This window comes from Mytilus galloprovincialis, chromosome 3, assembly GCF_965363235.1.
Source record: "Mytilus galloprovincialis chromosome 3, xbMytGall1.hap1.1, whole genome shotgun sequence".
NCBI lineage: Eukaryota > Metazoa > Mollusca > Bivalvia > Mytilida > Mytilidae > Mytilus > Mytilus galloprovincialis.
Window position 1 is genome coordinate 90,778,166 of NC_134840.1, and position 18,891 is coordinate 90,797,056.

General features: G+C 31.0%; 2 protein-coding genes and 1 long non-coding RNA gene across 3 annotated transcripts in view; 1 reads left to right on the forward strand and 2 right to left on the reverse strand.

Annotated features, from left to right (window-relative positions):
* The window catches only part of LOC143069346 (propionyl-CoA carboxylase beta chain, mitochondrial-like), a 63,837-nt gene extending 47,543 nt beyond the window's left edge, over nt 1–16,294 (forward strand). The window contains exons 11-17 of the mRNA XM_076243932.1: nt 452–533; nt 1,002–1,125; nt 4,465–4,572; nt 5,410–5,510; nt 6,085–6,183; nt 14,456–14,552; nt 15,542–16,294. Coding sequence (XP_076100047.1) covers nt 452–533; nt 1,002–1,125; nt 4,465–4,572; nt 5,410–5,510; nt 6,085–6,183; nt 14,456–14,552; nt 15,542–15,663 — 733 coding nt within the window. The 3' untranslated portion in view covers nt 15,664–16,294. The remainder of the gene's footprint in view (nt 1–451; nt 534–1,001; nt 1,126–4,464; nt 4,573–5,409; nt 5,511–6,084; nt 6,184–14,455; nt 14,553–15,541) is intronic.
* On the reverse strand, nt 1,694–3,540 carry LOC143069345 (uncharacterized). The gene has a single exon (XM_076243931.1). The coding sequence runs from the start codon at nt 3,487–3,489 to the stop codon at nt 1,834–1,836; it is 1,656 nt and encodes a 551-aa protein (XP_076100046.1). The 5' UTR covers nt 3,490–3,540; the 3' UTR covers nt 1,694–1,833.
* Nucleotides 6,924–8,757, reverse strand: LOC143066626 (uncharacterized). The gene is made up of 3 exons (XR_012975706.1): nt 8,686–8,757; nt 7,594–7,691; nt 6,924–7,124 (listed from the first exon to the last, which is right to left on the reverse strand). It is a non-coding gene; the product is annotated as an uncharacterized LOC143066626 (long non-coding RNA).
* Nucleotides 16,295–18,891: the final 2,597 nt, after the last annotated feature.

An 18,891-nucleotide genomic window follows, 5' to 3' on the forward strand; every position in this document is an offset into this window, starting at 1 on the left:
TGCGAGTGATGCCTTGTAGGGGCATAAGCCTGCTTTTTTTTTACAACCCGATTTTGTATTTCAGCATGATTTTATGTATTGTTTTTATCCTGATGATGGTGCCCTAGGCACCGAAACATGTTGATCAATAAATTTCAGCAGCAGTCCCTAAAGTTTTTGTTGTTATAAGACTCTCTACATTTTATGTTTTTTATCATAACGACCCTGCATACCCGAGGTATCCACTTTATGGACTCTACGTACTACAGATTCACCAGGCGTTGCTTCACTTTCGTTTGTAATTTAATACTTATTATGGCAAACATTATACATGCCAGTGCAGGTGACTATATACAAAGGAATGTGCAGAAAACTTTGAAAGTAGTGCCTATTTAAAGATGAAAAAAATGTTTTGAACCATACTTATAAAGTATACAAGCTATTGAATATGAAATTGATATCTATTTCTCAGATTTAGAGATGTACCTGGCTTGGATACAGTTGTTCCTCTGGAAAGTACAGCAGCTTATGACATCAAAGATGTAATTCTTGGTGTAAGTATAGTTCTAAAACAACGTCATTTGTAACATCTGTATTCATGCAACCTTTAACTTTGGGTGTTTTCATAATGTAGTCAGCATTTTCTTTCATTAAAAAAAAGGATCAACATTTAAAAGTAAAACTAGAGAGTCATCAGGAATAACTATTTCGCTGATGATTAGAAATGAGGTTGAATTATTGACTTGCAAGCTGCATAATACATCAGCAATATTTTCTTTAGCTTATATTGACTAAATTGAACCAAACTGAAACCCTATAGCTAAAATTATTACTATATTTTGCTTTTATAAATGATTGAAACAAAGAAATCATATTTAAATTTTTATCTGATTTGTAGCAAATTCCGCTTTAACATAGAGTACACTTACATCCATATCACTGTGATAGGTATTTGTCTCCTTTGCAATCATCCTGATTTTTTATATCAATGTCTCTCAAATGTTTTTCGTTTATACATGTAGGTAGCTGATGATATGGAATTCTTTGAGATTATGCCTAATTATGCCAAGAATATTGTTGTTGGATTTACAAGAATGAATGGTCAGACTGTTGGTGTGGTAGGAAATCAACCTAAAGTTGCTGCAGGTACACAAAATTTAGAGAAAAAAGATTGACAGTAGTTGTGATAATGTAATAATATGATAATGTATTGAATAGAAAATTTAAATAAGAAGAAAAACATTATGATAGAAACAAATGGCAGCTGACATAAGATAAAAGAAATTTGATAATGTATTCACAATTGGCAAACAACTTTTACTTTGAAAATCTTCAAAATACTTAAATGGTGGTCAGGAACAAATCTAAAATTTGTCAGAATTATTTTATTAAAATTATTCAATGTAAATCCAATTGTACTATCATGGTAGGGGAGACAACTCTAAATATATCAATAAATGCATCTAAAATTTCTAGCATGTAAATTTAGTTAATTATATATATAGATACAGCTAGTTGTATGTTTATTCAAAGAAATTTCATTAACATTTATAACTCAGTGTTGTAACTATGTACAGTGTGTACACAAATTTATGCATTGATTTGGTTGAATTTTAGATAATAAATGCTTCTTCTTTTTTAAGTTTCCCAGGCTTCCATCTGAATAAAGATGATTAATAACTGGTGCATACGTGACCTTTTTATTTAAACAAGTTTAAAATATTTTAGTTATATACAAAAATCAGTGCAGAGAACAGACGTAGTGATTAAAACAGATGAAGCTATTTCTTAAACGGAATATACTAAAATATTAAAATTATCAGCTTTTAATATTTATCTATTAAAACGTGTAAGTTAGGTTAGTTTTACACAACTTAGCTTAGCCTTACTAAATTTTTCTTTAACATATGTATTACATCCAATCCATAAAACTTGGTTTTGGTCAATACAAAGACCTAAAGGTAATTCTATTCCCAAGCATTTAACATCCTTACATACAATAAGTTTCCCATCAGGATTTAATACATGTATAGTATGATTTTCACAGTCAGATACTAAAATAGTATCTGTAGAGGTTATTGCTATATCATCTGGATAGAAATGATTCTGATCTGAATTGTTATAACCATTGTAGGTCCAATAGAGTTTCCCCCTTTCATCTAACATTACTACCCTCCCCTCCCATTCTGTGTTTATAATATCTACAACTAATATCTTATCATTGAAAGATTGGATTCTATAAGGATATGTTAAAAGACTTTCAAATTCAATAGTTGTTTGTATGTAACAATCTTGGTTCATAATCACAAGTGTTCTAATACTGTCTTTTGTAGCAGGTATTTTTAAAGATTCTGTCAGCCCTATTATTATCTTATTATCTTTTGTGATATGAATACCTAAAGTTTTCAATGGAGAAAATGATTTAAATGTTTTTAATTGTCCATCTTTGGTATATAGTTTTATTTCACTTTCTTCAGATGATACAAGTATTTCTCCATCCCTTGTCTTAGCCATATCATACACTTTTATCTTAATTTCTCTTTCTACTTTGATACGATGATTTCCAAATATAACTTTTTGTAGTTTTTGACTTGAATAACTTCCTACAAAGGCACAGTTGTCACTATAGAATAGTATATTTGTCACATTTTGAATAGCACTTTGATAAGAGTCTATTAGTTCCAAGTCTGGAATTGTATAAAGATCACCAAGTAATGAGTGCCTCCCTAATTTCTCTTGCATATTGCTAGGAATGAATGTGACCTCATTATGTTTGATTGTTTTAACAGGATACTTTGTCAATGGAGATAAAATGTCTGCTAGTTGATGATACTGCTTTGCTTCATTTAGATTGTTTATTCTGGTTTCCAACTTATCCTCATTCTTTTTCATGGTGGAAAGTTCGTCTTTGATCATTTTTTCTGACTTTTTTGATTTTGCTTCAAGTTCTTGTAAAAGGTCTGCAACATATTTTGTAATAGACTCCTTCATTTCTTTCTCAGTTTGTTTAATTGCTTCCCTTGTTTCTTTTAAATTGTTATTCCCATCGGAGAGTATTTTGTTTAGTTTGTCCTTTGCATGTCGGAGAAACTGTAGGTTTGATTTCAATTTGTTTATAAGTTCTTCCTTTTCAGAGATTATATCATTGTACGCTTCATCCAGGGGTTTATAATCATGTAGTTTATGAGTCTCAGTTAAACATTTTGAACAAGCTGGCTGACTACAGTCTTTACAGAAGATGAAACACTTTTGTTTACTATGCATTGTACATACCATGCTCTCAATATCCACTTTATCCATTGAAGGGGCAACATCCTCTGTTTCAATTGGTTCGTAACTGATAATTTCATGTTCCTTAGATGCCTTGCTTTTACTGTGTATCTTTGTACTGCACAATTGACATAGAAATAGTTCACAGTTAATACACTTCCACTTAATCGCTGGTGATTCCTCACAGAACTGACACAGGGTTGGGGTCTGTGCTTTTTCATTAGACAGGGAAAAGTCCATTTTTATAATCGGTCCAGTTTAAATGGGTGGCTCAACATAATAGGATTTGTGTCATTGTAAGATAATTTTCTCAGATAAAATCAAGACTCGGTGATAAAATCAAGATAAGTTTTTAGGATACATTTATAAGTAAATATCACATAAGTTTTTATCATTAAAATGTTTAAAGGTTTGATAACAGTAAATATGATGATAAGTAGTACATGTATATCGATTTGAAAGTTATTGATAGGAAGAAGCAAGAAAATGTATGTATAAATGTGATAAAGGGGAAATATATTCATATCCGTAATGTTTATGATAATTTCTCTTTTATTACTAAAAAAATCATCTGCAGTACATGTGATCCGAGACCACAATTATTTAGTAGTGCATTTCTTGTAGAAGATAAATGAAAATTAAAGAAATCCCACCTGCGCTTTCTCAATGAAATTTTTACAGTGGTTTGTACTACTTTTGGGACAAATTATATCAAAATTATAGAAAACTTCATCGGCTCTAACTCAAAATATGGACAATTTTATGTTTAGGGCATCTTGAAATCTTTTGACAGCTTCCGAAGTGCTAATTTTCAACCTTTTTCAGCTGGACCAAATCACTACTTTCCTTTAAAATTCTGAACCTAATTTTTTTACAGTCTAATTTCACCCCCCTTCTTGCAATTTGAGGCATTAAACATAGAGAAATAAATTCGGAAGAGGTATAAAGATTAATGGTAAGTAGCCCACTGTCAACACTAGGAACTATGTTTGTGAACAACGAAAATCAAGTGACAATTGTGGTCTTGGACCATGTCTGTTACAAATAAAGGCTTAATATATGAACCACTTAACTCTTTTCTGTTAAGCTGAAGTTATAATAAATTTGCCTGAACTTCCTTTTATGTCAGCCACTGAGCTACTGTTGAAACAGTTGATCAAACCAAACAGTATTGATAGCTCTTCATATATATATCAATTTTATCTATATTTCCAGGTTGTTTAGATATAAATGCTTCAGTTAAAGGTGCCAGATTCGTCAGATTTTGTGATTCCTTCAACATTCCTATAGTAACATTTGTGGATGTACCTGGATTTTTACCTGGTAAATTAAATTGTATAATGCTTTGTCACATTGAATTGTAAATACAAATGTATTCAGTGTAGTAGCAATGTTGTACTGTTTATAAATTTAATGATGTGAGAACATATTTGTTTTGATGTTGTAAATGTTGATGAAAAAAGAAAAAAATGTTTTGATTCCAAGACTACAAATTAAACTTCTTTGAGTAGTGAATCATGTTACTTATACATCAACATTTGAAAATTATATAATTTATAGGTTTTGATATGAAAATTGGTATTGTATTTATATAATGCACATACCGGTAAGCATTTTTATTTTGCGAATACTTAATAAGTTATTTGAGAACAAAAGTTTTAGATGGCAAGTAAATAAGAGAAGACCCAAGAACTGGTTCACACAGGGTTTAATTCTGTGCAGTGATCAATGCACACATATCATTTATTTATCGAAAATTAGCAACAAGAAGATATCATTTAAATCTTGACAATACACATTTAAACTTCTGAGGGGTAGACCCCTCTGTAGGGTTCATTTCATATTGGTGAAATGGTGAGAAAAATCGGACAATGTTTATAGGTTAGATTTTGACTTCCCTTGACAGTACTGGCTTTTGGGGATTTCCTTAAAATATGAGGAGTTTGCCTTTGAAATAAGAAGAATTGAAGTAAGAAGCAAGTCAGAAAGAGATAATATGCACTTCATGTTGGTTGTGGTTTCTTATTTTATGTCAATTGAAGAAAAAAAAATTGTATAATTTTTATTTGAAATTTGATAATTTTATTCAAAGTTATGTTTCAAATAATTTTCTAATTTAATCATGACCATAAAGTACAATATTTGATGTATATATTGCAGGTACTGGACAGGAATATGGAGGAATCATCAGACATGGTGCTAAATTGTTATATGCTTTTGCTGAGGCTACAGTTCCGAAAATTACAGTTATCACTAGAAAGGTGCCTTACAGTGGGAAAAAAATAATAAAACTTTTGTACATCAAAAAGAATATTGTTATGACTGGCAATAAGGCAACTCTTCACAAGAGATCAAATGATATAAAGAAATTATAACTATATGTCACTGTATGGCCTTCAACAATGAGCCAAACCCATATTCATATATTGCTTTATGTGTCCATGCAAAAATTTGTAAGATTCCTGCCTCCAACTGACAGTTAACAAACTGTGAATGAAACTTCATTTTTTCTGAAACCTGCAAACTTTAACTTCTGAATCTATACAAAACTTTCAAATATTAATATTTGGCAAATGACTCTGGTGTGATAGGCTTGAGGACAAATGCAAAATTTATTTTTGTTGACCAATGTTAAAAAAAAAAATGATAATATCAGTCAAATTTTCCTTCTTTGCCAAGGAAAAATCCATACCTACCTCAATGCAACAATTAAGAGTACTTGATCACACTTGTACTCATGAAAAAAAGAGAAGCAATTCTTGTTATAAAAATGTTGATTCTTGTTACTGGAAAGTTAGATACTAGTAGCACATTTCATTCATTTGACTTTTTCAGGCTTATGGTGGAGCATATGATGTTATGAGTTCTAAACATTTGAGAGGTGATACAAACTATGCTTGGCCTACTGCAGAGGTTGCTGTTATGGGTGCAAAGGTAAAGTTGTTGAATTGTAATGACGATGTTTTGTTTTTAAGAACTTTGTAGCTTCCCAGCAGGCACTCAACGTTGATTCAACGTTGAAACAATGTCAAATTTATGTTTGATTTTGAAAATTTGAATTAACGTTGACATTTCAAGGTTGAATAGTAGTTGAAAGTATATTAATGAAATTTATTATTAAGCTTCATACACATTTCACCTGCTCCCCAAATTTTTGATGTTGTTAGATGGTAGGCAGCCTGAGTGTACACTTTTTTTAACATGTTTTTCTCTCACCAAGACACATATAAACCAAATAGATAAGCTAAATGGGAAACATCTAAATAAATACATCAACTGTTACTGAAACAACATCCCAGACACTACAGAAAGGATCCCCAAACAGAAAAGAAAGAAGATGTTGAATATATAGTTCTAAACAGTTCTCACAAGTTGAAAGTAGTTTTTATTTAACGACCAACAAATGTTAAGGCCTTCTTAAAAGAAATATATCCCAAGAAGCATGAAGACATAATAAGATCCAACTTGTGTTCAGGATGATTGCAATACTTATTACAATAAGAAGATGCTGCATGACTGCTTGCCACTCACGGGCAGACAAATCTCCACAAAAACCAAAGGTCCTTGATTATATATACAAATATGTTATTTATATATTAATATAAATATTACCCTCACACCAATAATTGGTATAAACCATTAAATGAATACATACTCAGGAATAATATCAAATTAAGTAATACAATCATAATTCTTTTGATACAATATTTATTTTATAAATTCATTTGTTATCTTTGTCTCTGTTCGTCCTTATTGCATGTCATCATTCTTCCACCACTTCGAGATCTTTCTGCGGTAGACTTTAAGCAAAAGGGGTCTTTATCAGATGTGTATTTCCCAATGACATCTTTATACTTTTGCAGTATATTTAACCTCTGGAAAAAATCAGATAATATATATAAATTGTATGTCGCGAAAAGATATCTTAAATTTGAGCCTCTTTCAATTTGTTCCTAGAAGCATTGAAAATAAATAAAACCATAACGACAAAGCACATATTGTAATAAGGTTTCATTAATAAAAAATATATACATTAATGTTTACTATTGTTATTTTTTTGTTAATGAAGAAGCTCCAACCTGAGTTTTGAAAGACTTCGGGTTTAACTATAACAATGAAAACACTTTACCTATGATGGTTTTTTTTTATTGATGACTGCCCAAGTCCATTAACATGAAAAAAATAGCTTTACTAGAATACAAAATGTAGTTCAGATATAAAGACAAGCATACATGTAATATAATATATGGTACATTTTTTGTATGTAAGGTTAACAAAATTAGAATAAACAATAGATAATCTTTGAACACAAATGGTATAAAGTTTTTAGTAAAAAAAACCTACCTTTGATGATTTTAAAGACTGGCATTGACATTCCCAAAACTGAATTTTGATTTTGCTCTACTTGATGCATTTCAGCCATTGATTTGTTTGACAAGAAACTGTAAAATAAATAATGCATGTTCATGATAATGGACTGCTAACATTCAGCGCCATGGTACATACACATTAATGTAAACAGGCCTCAGAGATCAACTGAAGATCAGATATCATAAGTGTCAGACTGACTCGTTTTAAAAAATAATTAAAATAGAATGACTTTTGTAGAAAGATTAATTAGCAGTCTTCACGCTGACCTGCTAAATCTACAGGCCCGCAGCTCAATTTTTGGAAATTTTTAGTTAGATTTTGTTGGCCTGTAGGTCTAATTTTTACAGGCCCGCAGCTCAATTTTTGAAAATTTTTAGTTAGATTTGTGTTGGCCTGTAGGTCTAAGTTTTACAGGCCCGAGAGCAATTTTACCAGCCTGGGCTGCCTGGGCTGCCACTCGGCGTGAAGACTGAATTTGGTGAAAAGTTATCAATGAACATGTTCTATAGTTGTCCTCTCATAGACACATCGTGAAATAATACTATTTTTTTTAGTTATTTAATGTTTTGTAAAAATAAGTATCAATTTTCATAACATGATCGTTCAAATTCAATACTTTGTTGTCCAGTTGAAATATATAATTTATAATCTCAAAAAGTATTTGGTTTACCAAGCCTTAATGTTAAACTAAACGAATCGCATATATATAGAATATAGTAAACATGTTGGGAAATTTATCTGAGCACAATAATGTAAACACTTGCTTATTCCCCCCTTTTTTCTTCTTTTTTGAATCTTTAAGCATAATAAATGTATCAATTTTAAGCTTTACTTTAATATGAAACTAAATATGTTTTTTCACATTAAATGCTCTTAAAATAGTATAACTGGAGGAAATAATATATATGATGGCTCTTCCATGTGTTCTGATCTGTTTTCAATGAATTATCGAATGTTGACGTTATATTTTTCTCTGATTGTGCAATATGGATACTAATTCAGAGTTTCTAAACACAATTTATCAATATGAAAAACCGTGATAGCCACTTATAAACATCTACATACCATAGATATACGTGATAAACGGAAAGTTTCTCTGCAACCTCGTCCTTTGTTATTCTTTTTGAAAAACAGTAATGCGGGGTTAAATAATGCGCATGGGCAACTTCCTGTTCAAATCCCGCGAAAATATGAATGAAAGAAATCGCGATCATTGTTGATAATCAACTTGCTATTTTAAATTTCTTACATATTATCCTTATGTTCCAATTAGCATTATGTGAAATAAAATAAATAACTTATATTTCTTATTCCTTAGAAATTCAGTATCAAACGACTAACTTACCCCCCTTTTTTCTCATAACGTGACACAACTCAAGTTGAAATAGTGATCAACAGTTGGTACTATACTGTTTTATCAATGTGAAAACGAAAATTCTATTTCATTCTTTTCTTTATAAGTCTATACTACTACGGTTATGCATGTATTACCATTTTATAATGCTTTTTTTTTTTATATAGGCCTACCCGATGAGTAAATAAGTTAACGTTGATTCAATGTTGAATCAACGTTCGAATTTCAACGTTGAAATGGTCAACGTTAATTCAACGTTGAATATTTGTTTATTTCCCAACGTTGTAAATGTTACGTTGTTTCAACGTTGAATATACGTTGATCACATTTCAACCTCATTTCAACGTTTATTCAACGTTGAGTGCCTGCTGGGTTATATGTTTATTATGAAAATTTCTACTTTCTGTTAGAGATTCTAAGTGGAAGGATAACTCACCTATCTCAAAAAGGCCAATATGAGCAGCAGTCCAATAGTACAAAATGTTTAGATTAAAATAAATGGGTTTTTATAAAAAAAAAATAAAAATGGATAAACTGATCAATTATAGGAAATATTTAAAAATCAATTGTTCAAAGTACTGTTAAAGGTCTTTCCACCTCACATGTTGATGATTAATGTATAAATGAACTTTTTAATTATATTAAGATATAAAACTTTTCTTTAATTACAAAAAAAGTTACTTTTGTCAGAAAAAAAATTCTATGTCAGAAGATAACTAATGTCTTGAAAGTTTGTAGTTCTTTCTTTGAATTATGGGTGATGATTAGCTACTTCCAGTCACTTACTCTTTCAACTGATAGCTTATTTTTCATGGATTCCCGAAATTTCCATTCTATTTTCTATTGAAATTATGGAGATAAAAGTGTACTTTATAAATATCATTGAAAATACACCTATGTCATGTACATTTAATTGCAGTAATTCCGAATACACTTATGGCCCCATTTCTTATGTCATAACAGGAGACCTTAACATCGTTCTCGACCGAGAGTTAAAATCTTTCCTCAGTAAAGGACCTAAATATCGCCCCCATGTCAATTATTAATTGGAATAAGTGTCGTAATATCATCCATGACTCACTTCGTACCTACTGTTTGAAATGGGTAAAATGGAAAAAAGCCGATAAAAAATCTTTGGACTCTTTTTAATTCAGTAATGAAGATAGTTGATATTCGAATACAACATTTTAAAGAAAATTTTACTCTTAACAACAACCATAAAACCCCTATTTCGCGTATCAAACATAAACTTAAAGAACTAGCCAAGGAATTTGTTTTTGTCCTGGCTGATAAAGCTGCTAATAATATCATTATTGTTTGACGTAAATTTTATATTGAGGTTCTGCAAAAGGAAATCACGAATTCACCAACATTCCAACTGACTTCATTTTCAGAAAACGACATCTGTAACAAACCCAAACTTTTAGCTACTTCTTTACAAGCAGAACCAAATACAATGAAAGTCCCAACTATGTACGGCTTCCGAAGCTACACAAAAAACATTACAAATATAGATTGTTCCACTACTAAATTGTCTATTCTACTTACCAGTACACTTGGTACAATAAAAAACCTGATTATAAATTGTTCAAATAAGGCCTTTGAAAGTAGTGGAATTAGTTACTTTTGGAGTGTCAAAAACTCGTTGGAAGTACTTGATAAATTGCATGCATATATTGGTGATTTTGAATCTGTTCAAAGTTTTGATTTTTTGTCGAGCCTGCAACTTTTGTTGCAGAAAGCCCGACATAGGGATAGTGATCCGGCAGCGGCGGCTGCGGCGGTGTTAGCTCACTTCTTAAAAGCTATATATTTTAGAAGGTGGAAGACTGGGATGCTTTATATTTTGTATATAGATGCCTCATGTTACGAAGTTTCCGTCAGTCACATGTCAATTGTCCTTGACCTCATTTTCATGGTTCAGTGACCACTTGAAAAAAAGTTCAGATTTTTTGCAATGTTAAATTCTCTCTTACTGTAAGTAATAGGATAACTATATTTAGTATGTGCATACCTTGCAATGTCCTCATGCCCGTCAAACAGTTTTCACTTGACCTCAACCTCATTTCATGGATCAGTGAACAAGGTTAAGTTTTGGTGGTCAAGTCCATATCTCAGATACTATAAGCAATAGGTCTAGTATATTCGGTGTATGGAAGGACTGTAAGGTGTACATGTCCAACTGGCAGGTGTCATCTGACCTTGACCTCATTTTCATGGTTCAGTGGTTATAGTTAAGTTTTTGTGTTTTGGTCTGTTTCTCTCATACTTTATGCAATATGTCTACTATATTTGTTGTATGGAATGATTGTAAGATGTACATGTCTAGCGGGCAGATGTCATCTGACCTTGACCTCATTTTCATGGTTCAGTTGTTATAGTTAAGTTTTTGTGTTTTGGTCTGTTTTTCTCATACTTTATGCAATAGGTTTACTATATTTGTTGTATGGAATGATTGTAAGGTTTACATGTCTAGCGGGCAGATGTCATCTGACCTTGACCTCATTTTCATGGTTCAGTGGTCAAAGTTAAGTTTTTGAGTTTTGGTCTTTTTATCTAATACTATATGTCATAGGTCAACTATATTTTGTGTATGGAAATATTTTATGATCTATATGTCAGTCGTGCAGGTTTTATTTGACCTTGACCTGGTTTTCAAGGTTCATTGCTCAGTGTTAAGTTTTTGTGTTTTGGTCTATTTTCTTAAACTATAAGCAATAGGTCAACTATATTTGTTGTATGGAAGCATTGTTAGCTGTACATGTCTGCCTGGCATATGGTTCAACTGACCTTGACCTCATTTTCATGATTCATGTTAAGTCTATGTGACAGTCGTAATAAAGCTTTAGATTTAGGAGTATCAACATAATATCAATGATTAGTAAAGAAGGCGAGACATTTCTACCCTATATACCACTTTGCCTCATATTCTTATTAAGAAAAAAATCACATTCCTAGTTAACTGGTCATTTAAAAAGTCAGAATGCGAGTACATATGTTCTAACTCTTTTAGGTCATTTTTTTGTAGCAATAAACAAAAGAACTATGTTAATTTGACATGCTTTGATACTATATATGCGCTTGAATTTTTACTTGATAACATTTTTGTTCGCTTTGGAGATTCCGTATATTGTCAAGTTATTGGAATTTCAATGGGGACTTACTGTGCACCACTTATTGCGGACCTGTTTTTGTATTGTTATGAGTTACAATTTATGACTAAAATAAGCAAAGACCCATCAAAACAACAATTGCTACAAAAATTTAACAATAATTTTCGATATTTGGATGATATATTGGCTCTCAATAATGATGACTTCAGTATGTATACTAAAGAAATTTATCCTGTTGAACTTACTTTAAATAAAGCTAATACTAACAATGACCACTGCCCTTTCCTCGATCTTGATATCTATATCATTAATGGGAAGCTTAATACAAAAATTTATGATAAAAGAGATGATTTTTCATTTCCTATCGTTAATCATCCATTTTTAGATGGTGACGTTCCCTTGTCACCATCTTATTGTGTTTATATATCTCAACTTGTATGATTCGCTCGTGTATGTAACAACGTATTAGATTTTAGCGAGAGAAATTTATGTATTACTGAAAAATTATTACACCAGGGTTTTCGATATCACAAACTTTTATTAAATTTTATCATCGGTATAAGGAAATAATTCGTAAATATAACTTAACATGCAGACATCTCATACGTTCGGGTATTTCACATCTAATCTTTTATGGTCATATTCTTTCCAAAGCACAAAAATGTCAGTATTCACCTCAAAAGCTCACAAAACCTTTAAACAGACTTATTGAGAAGTGATATAGTTACGATACTGTTGTCAGATCATTAAAGATTGCATATTTTGGCTTTACAAAAATGTAATATTGATTCACTTATAGGGTCTTTGCATCGGAACTAAACACATTTATTTAAAAAAAAAAACAGTTGTTGGCATGACACGAGTTATGTTCTTCTCATATATTTTATGATAGTTTGATACTAAACCCCTAACGGGTGGGATTATGCCTGACATTCATATGATGAAGACATAATCTTTCAATCAATTTAATTGAGGTCTGGAGCTGACATGTCAGTTAACTGCTAGTAGTCTGTTGTTATTTATGTATTATTGTCATTTTATTTATTTTCTTTTGTTACATCTTCTGACATCGGACTCTGACTTCTCTTGAACTGAATTTTAATGTGCATATTGTTATGCATTTACTTTTATATATTGGCTAGAGATATAGGGGGAGGGTTGAGATCTCAAAAAAAAAGGGTTAAACCCATTCTGCAATTTTGCGCCTGTCCCAAGTCAGGAGCCTCTGGCCTTTGTTAGTCTTGTATGATTTTTAATTTTAGTTTCTTGTGTATAATTCAGAGTTAAGTATAATGTTAATTATCACTGTACTAGTATACATATTTTTAAGGGGCCAGCTAAAGACCACCTCCGGGTGCAGGAGTTTCTCGCTACATTGAAGACCCTTTGGTGGCCTTCAGCTGTTGTCTCCTCTATGGTCGGGTTGTTGTGGCTTGGACACATTCCCCATTTCCTTTCTCAATTTTATTTAGTTGATCATAAGCCACTTTCCAGTGGCTTATGATAGTTTTCATGAAATTGTTTAAAAAAATATACAGTTTCTGTACACTTTGGCTTCAAAATAAGGGAGATAACTTGATATTTCCAGTTAACAAACTTTCCAGTTTCATATGATTTAGAATCATATTCAAAACAGTGTGGCTGTGGCTATTGATTGACGATCTAAATTATCCCATTGACTGGGACAGGTTGTGTGAACATTTGTCTGTAACGATCACTGCTCACTATGTACTTTTTAATGACACTTAAACTGTGGGGTCACCAAAGGTTCTCAACACCTAAATAAAGTTATTCGAAAAACTAATCAGGAATAACACAATGTTTTGATTTATATCAATAATATAAATCTAAATATAAAGGTTATTCCTGATTAATTTTTCGAATTATTTTATTATTAAAGGTGTCAAGTACCTTTAATGACCCCACGGTTTAAATTCTATAAGTAAGTAGTGAGCAGTGGTCCTTACAGACATATGTTCACCTAATCTGTCCCAGTCAATGGGATAATTTAGGTCGTCAACCAATGGCCACAGCCACACTGTTTTGAATATGATTCTATAGTTATTCCCAGCTGATTGTTAAAATACTTTTACCAGAAATATTTAAGAAATGGCTATTACTGTCTATGAGTGATACTAACATAACAGTCATGACAAACACAAGCAGGGAGAACACTCTTTATTTTCATGATATCTAATTAATAGATCATCCTTTAGAAGTATTACACATTTTGGAGTAAAAATTGAAGTTAAAACTACTGAGGCCCTCTTTAATTCTGGAACAGTCCTTATGTAATTATGCACTAATATGATTGAATACCTGATTAAATATATTACACAATATTTTATGATCTTGTATATTATTTCAGGGAGCTGTGTCTATTATATTCCGTGGTAAAGATCAGGATAAAAATGAAGCAGAATATGTAGAAAAGTTTGCTAATCCCTTCCCAGCTGCTGTCAGAGGTAAAGTGTTCAATGTTATCAACAGGTAGTGGTCTGTAGTGGTAATGATAAAGTTGTAATACCTAAGTATTTCTGAGAAGTAAAGTTATTACTGTTAATATAATGATATCATTCGGTTGTTTTAAAGATAGTCAGTACCTATCCTTCTAGAAACATTCAATTGTGTTATTGCAAAGCCCTGATGGCAAAGTTTACAAGATGTCAGTGAAAAATCATGCTAAGCAGCTGTCAGATATAAAAAGAGGTCAGTGCAAATCCCTTATTGGGAGCTGTCAGAGTTAGAAGAAAAAAATTTATCCTTGCTCAGGAGCTGTCCAAGTTAAAATATTTCAGTGCAATTCCCTGCTCAGTGGTTATTAGATCTATAAGTGTTCAGCTGCTGTTTGACTTATACAGTTATTTCTGCTCGACCTTTGTCAGAGTCAAGGTTTTCAAGACTTTATCATAACATAAATCTTGACTTAAACAAAAAATTCATTGAGCACAACATTCTATACATCCTATCATTTATCAATGAAATATTGACTCATATATTGAAGTTACAAAATGATGTGTATTTGTACAACCATACTTGTCAATGGCCTGAATTTATGATGACTTCTTAAAATATCAATGATGTCATTGTTGAAGTTATATTTATCTTCATTTGTCCATATTAATCTATAGTTGAACACATTCTTAGTATTAATACAATGCTGTGCACAACTTTTAGTTCTCACTTCAAAATGAATGCAACTCTGTCCGTCAGGGCTCACCAGCACTTAAATTATAATTTTTGTGTCCTAAAGCAGTGTTATATTAACTATTTAGATGGAACCTAATAAATGTACATGCCAAGAGCGACTGATACACCCTTATTGTGCATTTTTAAATTGTTTAAAGAATAAGATAGGATATTGCAAATGTACTTTATCATATATTCAACATGTGAAAGATTTACCAAAACCTCACAATTAAAATTGAAATAATAATATATGGTATTATTTTAGGTTTTGTTGATGATATCATAGAACCTCGTTCAACTCGAAGAAGAATCTGTCAAGATTTACAAGTACTGGCTAGCAAGAAAAGAGAAAATCCATGGAAGAAACATGCTAATATGCCATTATAAATACAACTGTGTTGATTTTGAAAGAACTCAAGTGGAGAAATGCTTGCTTAGACCTGAACTGAAAACTATTCCATGAGCTTAGATATTGGAGGATGATTTCCAGGATCTAGATTGTATTTAGAGAAGAAGGAATTTGTTGATTATCTTTCTGAGGATTGAATATCAAATATTTGTAGCACATTTTGAATGTATTGAAAAGTACTGTATCTTTAAATTGAATTTTGGATGTATGTGCATGGGGAAAATATGTTTTATTTGTGAATAGTGAAATCTTCTTTCTTTATTCTGATATTAGATTAAATTGGGAAATGATGTATTTTTCTGATGGACATTTTCATATGTTTTCCAGCATCAGAAACAAGTAACTATGTTAAAGATATATTGTATTGTTGTCTTTTTATAGCCTCTACCCTACAAGGGTATTTGTGGAAGATATAAATCATGTATACAGCATTTTATATGTTATCAATGACCTATAAAGTATATATCTTTCATCTACTCAACACTGTCCATCATGTAGTTACATATTTAGACACATGATAGTACATAAACCTTTATGAGAAAATAATTTTAAAAGTTTAGAAAATAATCTTTTCTTTCTGAAAACTTTTTAAATGATTTTTCCTAAAGATATACTCACTTCATAGGTATCAAAGTGAAAGGACATACATAAATCATAGCATACATTTTTTTGGTGTACTTTTTTTAGTGGTAAACAAAATGTAATTGTTGTTTATAAAGATTGCTTAAATCTTGGGCTAGCATCAAAAGTTGAAGTAAAAACAGAAGTACATGTATTGAAACAATATCAATAAAATAAGTTTTAATAATACAGGGAGAAAATGTAATATACAAGGGTATCAAGTATTCAGCACCTGTAAACAGTATGCTTCTTTACAATGGTGTTGAAAAAAAGTTTGAAATTTATAGTTATGTAAGTGCTTATAGTTGTATGTTATTGATATTTTTAAGATAATTGACTATCTACTATCTGTGATGATTTATTAAAAATCTAAAACTTATTTATTAATATTGACTTTTTGTTCTAACCTCACCTGCTCCAAATCTCTTGTGTTAGCTTTTATTTTTTATTAGAATGTTTTCAATGTTTCAATACTTTCATAATAAGCTTTGATAGAAGTTTTTTACCAGCACAGGGTTTTCCAAAAAAAACCAACTGAATTGTTTAAAGTTTACTGCTTTTTGTAAGACATCAATTTTAGTTAATCTTGACAGATTCTTCTTCGAGTTGAGCAAGGTTCTATGATGTCATCAACAAAACCTAAAATAATACCATATATTATTATTTCAATTTTAATTGTGAGGTTTTGGTAAATCTTTCACATGTGGAATAGATGGTAAAGTACATTTGCAATATTCTATTTTATTCTTTAAAAAAATTTCAAAATGCACAATAATGGTGTATAGTTGTAATAAAACAAAGGCCAGAAGTGCATAAAACAGTCACTTTCAGGGGCATATTCATTCATTTTCAAAAGGGGGGATTCACAACTCAACCATATGTCCCCATTCAAATTCATTGATTGTCCACACCACCCTTGCCCACCCAGTAACTTTTGAATCTACTGCACACAATTAGATATGATTGATCACTTGATTTCACCCCTGTATTTTGGGGAATTATGTTGTTTAATCTTTATTTGTTTGTGTTTTGTAGACTATTACCTGTCTATATATAAAAAAAATTTGTATGGTATTCAGTGTTTTCCTTTTGGGTCTAAAAGTACCAAAGTCACATGTTTCATTATAGATTGTTTTATAAATGGAATGCGTTAATATTTTAGAAACCAATGTTATTTGAAAATATTGGGGATAAAAATGTGGAAAAAGTTTTTTATTTCCTCTCGGGGATCTTCTCCTGTTTTTTGTAATGATCAACTTTTTGAATGAAACATACATGGTAAGAGATCTTCTCTTAAAAAAAGTGTAGATTTAACATTCCATCATATTTAGATATAAGAAGATGTGGTATGAGTGCCAATGAAACAATAATATTTGCACTTTTTAATAAACCCCATCTGCACTTGCAAATAAATTTTATTCAGTGATGAAAAAGGCAAACACATGTCAGCTCAGATAACTTTTTCTTTTACCCATTTTGGAGTTATCAGAAAAATGTAGATGGATGATACTTACACTGCTCACATTAATAAAGGGGTGTCCTGACTAAAGTTCAAATGTCAACAGTAGGTTTGAATGCCTATAAAGGTCACATACCTAGTTCAAGGTATTTTTGAACCTACCACCAGAGAATGTGTCACATATTGGTTAAGGTCAATACTTTGTATAGTGCAAGAACTGGCATTCAGATAGATAAAATGTTAATGTATTATAAATTTTAACCCTGCTTTGTTCTAGCTGAGCTGGATTTTTTAAGATACTAGTTCACAAGGTAACGACTTCAGAAAGACTAGTCATCCTACCTGGACACATTAGTCTGACTCAAAACAGACCTGTCTTTGCTCTATATCCTTAATAATGTGTGCTTAACGAAGAAGCAGCAAATATGTAATTTTACAAACTACTATGTTGGTCCCCTGAAAACTTCATATGTTTAGTTTTGAGTCATTATTAATCATTTCCTGCAAAACATAAAATCATTCTTAAAAATAGGAATACTTTTGAAAATATTCATATGTTACCAGGTTGTTTTGGTCGCATAACAAAACAGAAACCTCAGATTAACGGATAGGTTTATTGCTAGTATTTTTTATTTATAAAATTATATATATAAAAAATGACACTGCAATACAAATACAAATAATCAGTACAAAGAAAGATAACTCTATTCATTTTGATGACAACATCCAAAACACAAATATTTCCTACTGGAAAACAGTTCAGGTTTTGGGCTTCTAAAACTTATACTATGATAAATGTTGTTATCATAAATTAAACATCTTGAAATTTAATAACATATCAATTCTACCAAACATTTTTTTATTCATTTTTCATGTAGATCTCATTCCATTAAAATGACTTACAACATTGCATAAGTACAAATTATATATAAAGCAAAGTGTACAGCAACATAACTCACTGAGCTTGTAAGGCCATGCCTTTAATAGACACATGTTAAGCACAAAACACCATATGAACAGAAAACAAAACTTACCATGTATTACAGGTCCTGTATAGACAAAACATGCATTTATTGGTTTTACATCATGAAAATTGGACCAGGTTCAATTTCTGTAAAAAAAAAAA

Coding starts and splice junctions, on each gene's coding strand:
- LOC143069345 (XM_076243931.1), bottom strand. CDS start 3,489: ATGGACTTTTCCCTGTCTAATGAAAAAGCACAGACCCCAACCCTGTGT.